This window comes from Rattus norvegicus, chromosome X, assembly GCF_021556685.1.
Source record: "Rattus norvegicus strain SHRSP/BbbUtx chromosome X, alternate assembly SHRSP_T2T, whole genome shotgun sequence".
Classification (NCBI taxonomy): Eukaryota; Metazoa; Chordata; class Mammalia; order Rodentia; family Muridae; genus Rattus; species Rattus norvegicus.
In genome coordinates, this window is record NC_141554.1 from 142472022 (window position 1) to 142485742 (window position 13721).

A 13721-nucleotide genomic window follows, 5' to 3' on the forward strand; every position below is an offset into this window, starting at 1 on the left:
AAGGACACAATAGTACTGGATTGGTAGGCACTGGAACCCAACAAGGTACCTGGACCTTAAGTCACTCGAGGTGACAGATCTCCTCCAATGGTATGTGGGCTGTTGTGGTAAAATGAAAAATGTGGTTTCTTATACCCCACACCAGTGCCAGAACCTTTGGCCACGTGGCCTGTATTGGATAATTTCATCTCAGATAAAGAGCGTCTCAACTGCTAAGCTCCATCCAATATCACACTGCCGAAGGCTACGCTCTGAACCTGGCAAAAATCTCTGTACCCACCATCTACATCCCAAGACAGGTTGCCACCATACCAGACATCCATACCTAATTCATGGAGGCCCAGTGTGTCCAACTACCACACATTCTCGTGAACTCAATTAAATCACCACATGTAAGAATGTACAACACCATAAACTCTCATCCAATTGATAAGATATAATTGCCCACCTAGATAAGACATAGTTTGCTCATCTCGTTACCCAAAATCATTTACACTCCCATCCCTTAAAATTAGTCATAACAACCTGCAATATGTAATATGTGAAGGGAAGAATCTTAACCTCTGCCTCCATGTTCTCTCGGCTACTCTCTCCTACAGTCTCCTCCACCTCTAAAGCTTTTCTCCTGCCCATCCTTCCTTCTTGTCCAATGACAGACTGGTTCTATCCTGTGTCTGCCTTCACCTGAATAATCACATCAAACTACAGTGGGCAAAAGAGGCAATAGCATCTTCGACATGAGCAAACTGTTGGGTGGCAGGGCAGAAAAAAAAACATTGGTGCTTTGGGCTCTGCATTCTGATGGGGTGGGGGATGGTCACACTCAGGAGAAAGGGTATATGGTGGAAGTTCTGAATATTGATCGTCTGCCTGCAAGATAGGTCAGTTTTGCACAGTTGAAACTATAAATGTTTAGGATAACCATGGATTACTAACAGGCATGGAATTGAACCCTGTCATGGGGGTTGAAGGACCACACCATGAAAAGAACAGACATAGACAACTGGTCATGTGGCATCAGTCTCCAGTACAGGAATCCCTAACACTTTGGATGGTGGCCAGGACCAGGATTCCTTCTGAAGGCCAGAAAATGTTGGAGACACAGCCAAGTTCAAGAAGTATAAAAGTCTGAAAGAATTTTTTGGCCCCCTGCCTCAGGGTCTAATGAAACTCTGCTCCATCTTTCTGTTTGAACTGGACTGTAGTATGACCTTTCATTACGCTGAACTGACTGCATTGAAGACTATCGTAGGACAGGGATCTATAAATAAGCACTATATTTACAAAATGGAGTACTGATCAGAAATGAAAACTATCATAGAGAAATAAGCTTTGGAAAGGATCAAAGACATTCAAATGGAAGGCAAGCTACAATGTTAAATCCTACCTGGCCACACTCTTGGGATCTTGAGCAACATGCTTTGCCCCTTCATGAGGCTTAGAGGCCTACAAGGCCATGGGCAGCAGAAAATCTCCTCCACTTTATGGAGAATGATGTATGTACCTGAGGGCAGGGCTGTTTCTTTCCTAAAGCATGATTCAACACGGTATGTTTTTGAATTGACAAGCTACCTTTCTGAAGTGAGTCACGTTGCCAACGAAATTACCAGGGTTTTCAAAGAAAGAGTCATCGTTCAGAGATCTTTGGATTACACGCAACATTATTTTATTAAACCAGAACCTTGGGCATAAGCCGGAAAGCGAATTGTAGGTCTGGTTAAATCTCCACTTGTACTGGGGTCACTGATACTGCCCTCAGTGAACAATGTTGCTGGATACTGTCGACAGTGACCACATCTACAATGTCGTATAATCCAGGTGTATACCCAGAAGGTATCTGGAGAGAGTCAAGGGTGAAAAAGACTCTGGCTTCTACCATGCCATTTCTTCCATCAATGCTAGTAACATAGACCTGCAATGTTGAGAAAGATGGCTATGAGTCTGGGGAAGCATACAATCCACCACAGATGGTCCCCCACACACCCAGACACCCAGTTCCAATCAGCAGGCCCCTCACCCCATCATGACCTCATGCTCTACCTTCCTGAATTTTCAACTCATTCACAGGCTGTCCTACAATGAATGCTTTGACATGCCTTCATCAGCGGGCTGAACACCTCAAACCCAATCCACTCAAAATTTCTCTACGATGTCCTTACATCCAAGATGCTTTCTAATTGTTGTCCATAGAACAGCATAACATCAAGGAGAGCTCACAACTTATGGATTGAGCACTTAACCACACACGGACGTACATGCACACACACACACACACACACAGCCACATACACACACACAAATACACATACACAAATACACAGACAGACAGACAGACAGACACACACACACACACACACACACACACACACACACACACACACCTTCTACATTACCCTCTCCATATTTACTGTTCAATTTGTGGACAGTAGTGTCCACTCTGCAGAAGATTTACTGCCAAACGTACCAAAAAAATCTGGAGCAAGAAAGGGATCAGTAAGAAAGAGAGGCAGCTGCCTAATCATGACAAGACAGCATGGAGGACAATTACCTCATTGATATCCTGACAGCTGAGGGGGCTCACAGAGTGGATATTGATGTTTGACATGCCCGAATTCATGGAATACTCAACCAGAACCAAGTCTCCTTTGAAAGGTTTGAATGCTAAAACAGCCAAGAAAGGGAGAATTAGGGGTTGGGGATTTAGCTCAGCGGTAGAGCGCTTGCGTAGCGAGCTCAAGGCCCTGGGTTCGGTCCCCAGCTCCGAAAAAAAGAAGGAAAAAAAAAAGAAAGGGAGAATTGTTAAGTAGTAATACTGTCATATCTAGGCTCTTGCCATGTGCTGAACAACATTTCCTAATGTAAAGAAATTCCTCGAATACTAAGATACTGTAAATATCTTCCTACAGGAAGGGAAGCAGAAAGCCCTTTAAACACTGGTTCATTTACAATGATGCATTATTCATCAGGCATTAAGAGAGACATGTGTGATACAAGTATTTTCAAGATAAATCACTTATACTTATATAATGCCATCATTGAATAGATTTTAAATGTAACCCAGAGCAGGGGCACAAAGATGAGAATCTCATAATGGATGGTTTTCTTACTCTCGTACACAATTCTCGATACATATGAGTTTCCCATACTTTTGAGAGCCCTATGTGAAAAACCAAAGTTAAAAAATGATGCAGCCAATGAAATCAACTGAGTCAGGGAATCCACGTGGACATGTGATGATGGTTGTCACAGGGGACAGGATCTCTAGGTGGTATTTAAAATACTGTCCTTTCCCCCTGTATTATACATTACTTTCAACTTCAAGGATGCTTCCCACACTCTCAAGAGCTTTTAACCCAAGCCGATACTTGTATTTCTTGCTCTATGTTTCTAAAGCTATAAGTCCTACCGCCAGAAAAGAGGTATAATGGGAAAGACACGTCCTCGCTGATATACACGTCTTCTTCAGTTACAGAGGTGACACATCTAATACAAAGCCTTTTGCCAAGTTTTGACGGCTCACTGCCCTCGGGAAGATCAGTCATAACTTTCACCTATAAGAGGAGACATTGACTGCAGGTGAAATAAAAATATCATGCCGGAGATTGTAGCCATACCAAGGATTCCTCATCAAAGCAACATTATCCTAGTGAGTACCTAAGACATGGATACTTTGAGGACATAGTCCCCTGTCAGAGAAAATGGGTTTTATTATGCATGCCAGAAACAGTCCTCCTGCTGCAGAATTTGCTTACACAACTGTTCTCCAACCTAACATTTCCTGTTGAAAATATGTTATGGAATGAGATGAGGACAGAAATCATGTCTGTGCTTGCTTCCTGGATTTCTAACTGTCTTTCAATAGGGAGTGCCATACCTATGTTTAATGCACCCACAAACTTAGCTTCTGACTTTAGAATAGAGTACATTTACTATTCAAGTACTCAAAATTCAATACTGCAAAATACATTTAAAATATACTTATACACAATGTGCAATCATGGCTGTAATAAACAAGAGAAAAATTCTGCACATTTATACAGAAGAAAACAGACTGAGGCACACTGTGGGGGACAACCTGGGGTAGCTTTACTGTGCATGTGAAGGAACAAAACTGTGTTGCCTGTGAGATGGGTGTGACCTGAATTAAATCAACAGAGACAAGAATGAGCAGCACAGTATTGGAGAAAAAAGGAAAACATGCTTTTCCCTATCAGGATCTGGGAGCAGGAATTTATCATGAAGTGGGAGAAGCAACCACCATCAGAAGATTTTTCAATGACAAATCATGCAATGCAGGCCCCACGGTCTGAGGGAATACTATTCTTCTGAATTATCAGAGATAACGAACGTTAGAGGAAGTAGTATAACTTTGAATCTTTCTTCATCAAGCAGAAGAACATTCTTTACACGAAAGTAGAATATTCACTTGAGCACAAAGCAGAAAAGCATCTCCCACAAACCATCCTGGACAATTACATTATCCAGAAACAGTGACTGAGTCTCCATTTGAAAATGGAAACTGAACATTGTGCATGCTATTAAAATAGTGCATGAAGACTCACAAAAGGACAGCAGAGAGAGACATCTGGAATCAGAGTTGGTACACACATGTTAATTAGTGAGCTGCATTCCTCATTGTTCGATATTTAGTTTGGATGCACTCATCAAGTATAGAGGGGAAGAATGATGAGAGCTGATGTTCTATGATCATTGAGGAAGCTTAAGCTACTAATGTCAACGGCTGTTTTCAACATCTAAACAATTGCAGTTCCCACCTCTCACGCTATGTATGGCTACTTAAGAGTACTCATGGGATGGTGCTTTTCATAGGATCACTTGCACTGAGTGGTGAAGAGCTTAGAACCTATCTGACCACTCACTAATTCTGTCACTCTGCTGCCAGATGAGTATCACAGACTTTGACCATTCTTCATTCTGACCCTCCACTAATCCATAGACATACGGTACCCTAAGGAATTTCTCAGTTCCCGTGGCAGACTTAGATTCTCCCAGCTCTCATTCTTCAACACAGAGATACCACTAACAATCGTGGCAAACCACAAAGACAGATTCCAAGACTAAGAAAGGCCCTAAGATACTGTTAATCCCTGAAAACCAAATGAAGTAGAGTGGAGGATTCATTTCAGAGTATAGCACCACTTGCAGACATTTGGAAAGCAATGTGCATGCACACTTATGTCAAATATTCTTGTGCCAATATGTGTATAACATCCTCAAATCATAGGAGTGAAACTAGACACTGTCCATGAGGCCTGTAATTCCAGCAATTAGGAGCCAGGAACTAGGAAGACGGCTGCAGGTTGCAGGCTAGCCAGGCTTCCGTCTACTTGTGGACTTGTAATGTACAGAGTACTAACTCATTGCATAACATTGAAATATATGAAAAACAAAATTCATCAGGGGTTGTTTATTCAAGCAAAGCCTTAAATTATACACCTGGCTCACCGTAACTTATCATGTAAACCAGTCTGGCCCTGAACTCACAAAGATTCCAAATGCCTCTACCTCCTAAAGACATGTACCACGATGCCAGTTTTGAATTGACTGTGATTTAGCAATTTGGGTAACAATAAAAGATAGAAAGAATATGCTTCTAGTATAGTAAGACTATATGTAAAATCAAGAAAAGTGGTATTCGTTAAAATAACTGATTATATGCACCTCTTCTATAATAAAGATATTTTCCCATAATACAGAATGATCTCTGATGGGAAATCTGTACCCAAGTCCCATGTGTGATGTATCTGGACTCTCAGAAGTCAGGATACTCCTGAGAGCTCAGGGGAGACCTATTGTGCTCACACTCATGACACAAGAGGAACCTGCCTAGTGCCTTCTTTGCTCTCTGGGCACAGGAACCTAGGACCAGGCACGGGGAGGACCTTTCTGATTTCAGCCTGAGCCCAGAGCTGAAAGCCAGTTGCCAGGAGTACCTATGCATCTAAGAATAGTAGGTATAGCAGAGAACAAAGATTCCCAATCGAAAGGGCCAGTAAATATGGTCAACAGAATTATACAAGAAAACTTCCCCAACCTAAAGAAAGAGATCCTCATAAACATAGAACAAGGCTACAGAACTCTGGATAGATTGGACCATTAAAGTATTTCCTCCTGTCAGATACATAATAGTCAAAATAGTAAATTCAACGAAACCCAAAGAAGTAAGTTTAAAATCAGTAAGGGGAAAAGGTCAAGTACCATATAAAGGCAGATCTATCAGATTTTCACCAGTCTTTTCACCAGAGACTGTAAAAGCCAGAAGACCCTGGGCTGATGTCCTCTTTTGACAAATCCAGCCACACAAAGCATAATAAATACAAAATCCCAACAAAAGGAGGGAGCTACACCATAGAAAAAGGAAGGAAATAATCTCCTTGAAACAAATCCAAAAGGAGAGAGGCATACAAACTTAAATCCACCTCTAACAATAAAACCAACAGATAACAACAATCACTATTCCTTAATATCTCTTACATTAATGGACTCAATTACCGAATGAAAAGACATATACTAACAGACTAGATACTGAAACAGGACCCAGAATTTTGTTACATACAGTAAACAGGCCTCAGTGACAAAGACAGCCACTACATCGGATTAAAAGGCTGAAAAAACAATTTCACAAGCAAATGGTCCAAAGAAATAACCTGGAGTAGCCATTCCTATATCAAATAAAATTGATTTACAACCAAAAGTTATCAAAAAAGTTAAGGAAGAAAACTTCCTATTCAACAAAGGTAAAATCAACCAAGAGCGACCCTAAATCCTAAATATCCATGCTGCAAATGCAAGGACACCTACATTCATAAACGAAACTTTACTAAACCTGAAAGCACACATTGCCCCTCACACAGTAAGAGTAGGAGATTTCAACACCCCACTCTCAACAATGGACAGGTCATAGACACAGAAATTAAACAGAGACTTAGAGAAACTAACAGAAGTTCTGAACTGAATGGATTTAATAGATACTTATAGAACATTTCATCCCAAACCAAAAGAATATACCTTCTTCTTAGCACCCCATGAAGCCTTCTCCGAAAGTAACCATATAATAGGTCACAAAAAAAGCATTAACACATACAAGAAGATGAAAATATTCCCATGCATCATATCAGATCACCAACGACTAAGGCTGGTTTTCAATAACAACAATAACCACAGACAGCCCACATACACATGGAAATTGAACAACGCACTACCCAATGTTATGGAAGAAATAAACAAGGAAATTAAAAACTTTTTAGAATTTAATGAGAATGAAGGCACAACACACCCAAACTTATGGGACACAATAAAAACAACGCTAAGAGGAAAAGACATATCTCTGAGTGTCTTGAAAAGAAACGTGAGAGAGCATACATAAGCAGTTTAACAGCACAGCTAAAAGCTCTAGAACCAAAAGAAGCAAGTACACCCAAGAGGAGTAAAAGTCAGGAAATAATCAAAATCTGGGCTGAAATCAACAAAGTAGAAACAAAACGCACTACACAAAGAATCAACAAAACCAGGAGCTGGTTCTTTGGGGAAATCAAGCATACAGATAAACACTTAGTTAGACTAACCAGAGGGCACAGAGAGTGTGTCCAAATTAACACAGTCAGAAATGAAAACAACAGAAACTGAGGAAATTCAACAAATCTTCAGATTCTACTACAAAAGTCTTTATACAACTAAACTGGAAAATCTGGATGGAACAGACAATTTTCTAGACAGATACCAGGTATCAAAGTTAAATCACGCCCAGCTAAACCATCTAAAAATCCCATAACCCCTAAAGAAATAGAAGCAGTTATTAAAAATCTCCCACCCAAAAAATAGCCAGGATCAGTTGGGATTACTGCAGAATTCTATCAGACCTTCATAGAAGACCTAATACCAATACTCTCAAAACAAAATAGAAACAGAAGGAGCACTATCCAATTCCTTCTATGAAGCCACAATTATAATTATATGTAAACCACACAAAGATCCAACAAAGAAAATGAACTTCTGACCAATTTCCCTTACGAATACTGACGCAAAGATACTCAATACAATTCTTGCAAACCGAATCCAAGAACACATCAGAGCAATCATCAAATATGATCAAAAAGGCTTCATCCCAGGGATGCAGGGATGGTTCAATATATGGAAATCATCAATGTAGTCCACCATGTAACAAACTCAAAGAAAAACCACATCGCCATTTCATTAGAAGCTGAGAAATCATTTGACAAACTATTCCACCCGCTTCATGATAAAAGCCTACGAAAGATCAGGAATTCAAGGCCATACCTAAACACAGTAAAAGACATATACAGCAATCCAGTGGCCAACATCAATCTAAATGGAGAGAAAATTGAAGCAATCCCACTAAAATCAGGGACTAGACAAAGCTTCACACTCTCTCCCTACTTATTCAATATAGGACTCCAAGTCCTTACTAGAACAATCAGAAATCAGAAAGAGGTCAAATGGATACAAATGTGAAAGAAAGAAGCTAAAATATCATTATTTGCATGTGATATGAATGTATACGTAAGTGACACTAATAGTTCCACCAGAGAACTACCAAGCCTGATAAACAACTTCAGCAAAGTGGCTGGATATAAAATTATCTCAAACAAATCAGTAGCCTTTCTCTCCTCAGAGGATATACAGGCTAAGTAAGAAGTTTTGGAAATGACACCCTTCACCATACTTCCAAATAACATAAAATACCTCAGTATGATTCTACTCAAGGCAGTGAAAGATCTGTATGACAAGAAATTCAAGTCTCTGAAGAAAGAAATTGAGGAATATCTTAGAAGATGGGAAGCCTTCCTATGCTCATGGATTGGCAGGATTGATATAATAAAAATGGCCATTTTGCCAAAAGCAATCTGCAGATTCAATGCAATCCCCATCAAAATACCAACTCAGTTCTTCATAGAGTTAGAACAATTTGCAAATTCCTTTGGGATAACAAAAAACACAGGATAGCAAAAACTATACTCAACAACAAAAGAACTTCTGGAGGAATCACCATCACTGACCTCAAGTAGTATTACACAGCAATAGTGATAAAAATCGTATGGTATTTGTACAGAGACAGGCATACAGATCAGTGGAATAGAATTGAAGACCCAGAAATGAACACACTGAAAAATGGTTACTTGATCTTTGATAAAGCAGCTAAATCCATTGAATGGAAAAAAGATAGCATTTTCAACAAATGGTTCTGATTAAAATGGAGGTCAGCAGGTAGAAGAATGCAAATTGATCCATACTTATCGCTCTGTACAAAGCTCAAGTCAAAGTGGACCAAGAACTTCCATAAAACCACATACTCTCAAACACATAGAAAAAAGTGGAGAAGAGTCTGGAACACTTGGGAACTGGGGAAATTTTTCTGAACAAAACACCAATGGCTTACTCTCTAAGATCAAGAATCAATGAATGGGAATATTATAAAACTGGTAAGCTTCTGTAAGACAAAGAAAAACGCTGTCGTTAGGGCAAAATAACAACCAACAGATTGGGAAACATTCTTCACTGATCCTATATCCAATAGAGGGCTAATATCAAAATGTACAAAGAACTCAAGAAGTTAGACTCCAGAGAACCAAATAACCCTATTAAAATGGGGTTCAGATTAAACAAAGAATTCACAGCTGAGGAGTACTAAATGGCTGCTAAGTACCTAAAGAAATGTTCAACATCCTTAGTCATCAGGGAAATGCAAATCAAAACCATCCTGAGATTACACCTCACATCAGTCAGAATAGGTAAGGTCAAAAACTCCCATTGATGGTGGGATTGCAAACTGGTACAACCACTCTGGAAATGAGTCTGGAGGTTCCTCAGAAAATTGGACTTTGCACTACCTGAGAAAGAGCTATACCTCTCCTAGGCATATACCCAAATTATGCTCCAACATACAACAAAGTCACATGTTCCCATATGTTCATAGCAGCCATATTCACAAAATCCAGAGACTGGAACCCAGAAGTCCTTCAATAGAGTAATGACTATGGAAAAATGGTATGTCTACACAGTGGAGTACTACTCAGCAATCAAACAATGATTTCCTGAAATTCATAGGCAAATTGATTGAACTAGAAAATATAATCCTGAGTGAGGTAACCCAATCACAAAAGAAGACACATTGTATGCACTCACTGATAAGTGGATATTAGCCGAAAAGTTTGAATTCACCAAGATACAATACACAGACCACATGAAGCTCAAGAAGAAGTACAACCAATGTGTGGATGCTTCAGCTCTTCTTAAATGGAGGAACAGAAATATTCATAGGAGGGGATGTGGAGACAAAGTTTGGAGCAGAGATTGAAGAAATGGACATTCAGAGCCTGCCCCACCTGGGGATCCAGCCCACTTATACACAGCCCCAAAATGTATACAATGTTGATGAAGCCAAGAAGTGCATGCTGATTTTTGCCTGATATAGCTGTCTCCTGAGAGGCTCAGCCAGAGCATATCAAAAACAGAGTCAAGTGTTAGCTACAATCCATGGAACTTAGAACCATTGGCGGAATTAGAGAAAGGATTTAGGGGCCTGAAGATTTTTCTAACCACATAAGAACAACAACAAAACCAACCAAGCAGAGTTCCCAGGGTCTAAACCAATACCCAAAGATTACACATGGACAGAGCCAGGTCTCTAGCTGCATATGTAGCAGAAGGTGGCCTTGCTGGGCACCAATGGGAGAAGCCCTTGGTCCTGCCGAGGCTGGATCCCCAAGTGTAGGGGAATGTCAGTGTAGGGAGGCAGAAACGGGGTGTGTTTGGAAGGGGAACACACTTTAAAGAAGGGTAGGGTGACAGGATAGGGAGATTATGGCCAAAAAACCGGTAAAGGAGATAACATTTGAAATGTAAATAAAAATATCCAATAAAAATTAATGTACAGGAAAATGATTTAATTTTAAAAAAGTCTAAGATTGGTTGAATAAATGAAAAGTACAAAATTCCTTTTTTATACTTCAGGTTATAGCAAATTTTGAAAAACAAAACGCAGAAATGTGATTGTCAAATTTCCATTATTTTCTCTATAATTATAATAACAATAATGACAAGAAGAACAACAACTAGAACTACTAATGTGTTGGTGTTTATCAACATGGATAAAAGGCTTTTCTGTACCTATGGCTGAGCCTATTAATTAGAACAGTATAGCCAAAAATTATCTGAGAATAGATATTGATATGCAAATATCTGAGCTGATTATGTTTATAGAGATAAGTCTTTCAAAAATCTAGACCAGAAATTTGCTGTACATTAAATACATCTTGAATATTGTATAACATATTGATATTAAAGTTTATCACAACAATTATATCTGTTTGAATTCATACAAGAGAAAGAGCTTCTTACTCGGAAGGGAAGAGGATTATATGAAATCCAATAATTATCATTGTGCAAAACATTTAAATATGAGAGAGAACTGAAATCAATCTTTAGGAACAGAAATAAAAAGATACTGCAACCCCATAGAAGAAGCCCATTAAACTCACCCCATATTTACATTCGTGTTTCTTTTAATCCAAGAGAGGTAACAAAATCCCCTTAGGTTAAGTACTCTGGATAAATTCGGCCATACCTTGATTGTTTTCAGGGTATGAGTTACTTCATCTTGTTCCACAAGCGCAAGGACATTGGTCCCGATCTTCAGAGGCACATTGTCACTGATTACCTCCACGTTGAAGAGGATGGAGTCATTGATCCAGCCATAGTAATTGCACAGAGAGGTGACCACTCCCTGAATAGACTTCAACCTGGTGTTATCTACGACACAGGTAAACAAAGGTGACACTGGTTCATGTCAAATGCAAGTACCCACTACATGCATCAGCTCCGGCCTCCAGGTTCCTGCTCTGTTTGAATTCCAGCTCTGACTTCCTTCAGTGAGAAACTGTGATGTGGTACCACAAGCCAAATAAACCCTTTCGTTCCCGGGATGCTCTGGCCATAGTGTAGCATCACAGCATTAGTAACACCAATACTCCACCCGTGTACACATGAGCACAAAGCATCACTTCACTGACCGTAACACAGCAGCCATCTCTGCATCCCAAGGTTGTAAGTACTCAATCGCACCTCTATGGCACCTATTTGAGCTGTGGGTGACCTGTCTCACTAAGTATTCAAGTGCTGGGTTCATCTACTGCTCAGGAAGGCCCTTTAAACTCCCACTCTTACTAGCATTCGCCTCACTCGACAGCAGCAGCAAATCCATAGCCAGAGCCCTAGATTCTTCAACATCCCTTCTGAGAAAGCTTTAAAGATCCGTGGATCTAAGGATACAGTGTCAAATTTCCTTTTGTTCTTCATAAGCATAATGGGTAATGGGTAAGTAATGTTTGAGAGTCTGGCTCGAGTACTCTGCTGGGTCAACAGGCCACCGTCCTTCATGGTGTCACCCTTAGAAACCTGCCTCCTGGCTTTAGAACCATGTGTGCATGAAAACCAAGCCTAATTCACTCTCAATGTGCAATGTGCCCCTTCTCTTGGGGATAGACAAACGCATCTTTCAAGGGCCAGATGCGAAGGCAGAGACAGTACAACCCACAAAGCCTTGTGTCACGTGTTCTGTGAGTTTGCCAAACACCCTCCTGCTTTGCCATCCCAAAGGAGCTTAGGATACCGTTCAGTACTGGCCTTACTCGTGGAAACTCAGGGACATCCTCATGCTCAACAGCCACCCAGGATGTTGGCCTGTCCGTCTAGACTATTTGTGTCCCAACCTCACCTTAAGGTGGAGGAAAGCCTTTCTGAGGAGTCTCCTCGAGTGGGGGTGTGGGTTACCAGATTACCTTGAGGCTGTTCCTCTGATATTTCTTCAGACGTGTTGCTCCCGTGAAAGAATGTGGATATCCACCGTAGAAGGCTCAACATGGTGATATCACCTCCAGCCCAGCCAGTGTCCGAGGGTTACAGATGATTCAGCAGACTTCCTTTGTCTCACTCAGTTTATGGCCCCCGTTCCCCAGCCTCTGTGTGATGGAGTGAATGGCTAAGATGAAGCTCTTAGGAGAGCCAGTGTCTGGGTACCTCCTCACCTACTGCCAGCTTCCCATAAAGCTCCCTCTGCTTCAAAGGCAAATTTTCCCACTGGTCAGCCAATGAGAGACAATGGTGTTTGTACGTCACTTCTTATTAGCTATAGCCCTGACGGTCACTAGGCGAAGACATTTGGTCCCGCCCACCCATTATGATGGCAACAACAGGAAGGTCTCTGGAAAAGCCGCTTGAGGTTGTAACCTTGCGCACTCTGTTCATAAGGGCGCTGGCTTTTTCAACATTTTCCTGACAGGGGCGTGAGGTTGTCTTAGCAGAAACCTTCGTACCTGTTCAGCCTATTAAAAATCACACCTGCTGATGGAAATAAGCACTAACCAGGAGTCTGGCTAGTTAAGCCACTAGTTGCCTTTAGTGAGGGCGGTGTTCGGTTCCACCACCCACAAGGCAGCTCACAACTGTCTACAATACCAGTTATATTTTTCCAACAGCTATCCCAGTCCCGGAATTCAAGTGGTGCATACATATCCAAACAAACCCACCTATGCAAGCTGGAAACGGTGGCCCATGCCGTCAATGCACTTAATGACATATCTCTGGAGATGGGCAAGAGGCATCTATGCATTTGGGGCTAGCCTTATACACACAGCAAGTTCCAAGTCAGTCAAAACTTCACAGGGAGACCCTGAGTCAACAAA

At 40.8% G+C, this 13721-nt stretch overlaps 1 protein-coding gene across 3 annotated transcripts; it reads right to left on the bottom strand.

The window, feature by feature from the left end:
- Window positions 1-1649: 1649 nt before the first annotated feature.
- LOC120099189 (cancer/testis antigen 55-like) lies at window positions 1650-13082 on the bottom strand. Of its 3 annotated transcripts, XM_087601029.1 has the most exons (5): window positions 12819-13082; window positions 11606-11790; window positions 3407-3551; window positions 2549-2661; window positions 1650-1912 (listed from the first exon to the last, which is right to left on the bottom strand). In XM_087601029.1, the coding sequence occupies exons 1-5, from the start codon at window positions 12898-12900 to the stop codon at window positions 1718-1720; spliced, it is 720 nt and encodes a 239-aa protein (XP_087457155.1). In that variant the 5' UTR covers window positions 12901-13082; the 3' UTR covers window positions 1650-1717. The 3 variants fall into 3 exon arrangements, 2 of the variants coding, with proteins under 2 accessions (XP_087457155.1, XP_087457156.1); XR_015646777.1 differs by lacking the exon at window positions 3407-3551; XM_087601030.1 differs by lacking the exons at window positions 2549-2661; window positions 3407-3551.
- Window positions 13083-13721: the final 639 nt, after the last annotated feature.

Coding starts and splice junctions, on each gene's coding strand:
- LOC120099189 (XM_087601029.1), bottom strand. CDS start 12,900: ATGTTGAGCCTTCTACGGTGGATATCCACATTCTTTCACGGGAGCAAC. Junction 11,791..12,818: donor ATCAGAGGAACAGCCTCAAG/GTAATCTGGTAA, acceptor CCTGTGTCGTAG/ATAACACCAGGTTGAAGTCT. Junction 3,552..11,605: donor ATACCCTGAAAACAATCAAG/GTATGGCCGAAT, acceptor CTCCTCTTATAG/GTGAAAGTTATGACTGATCT.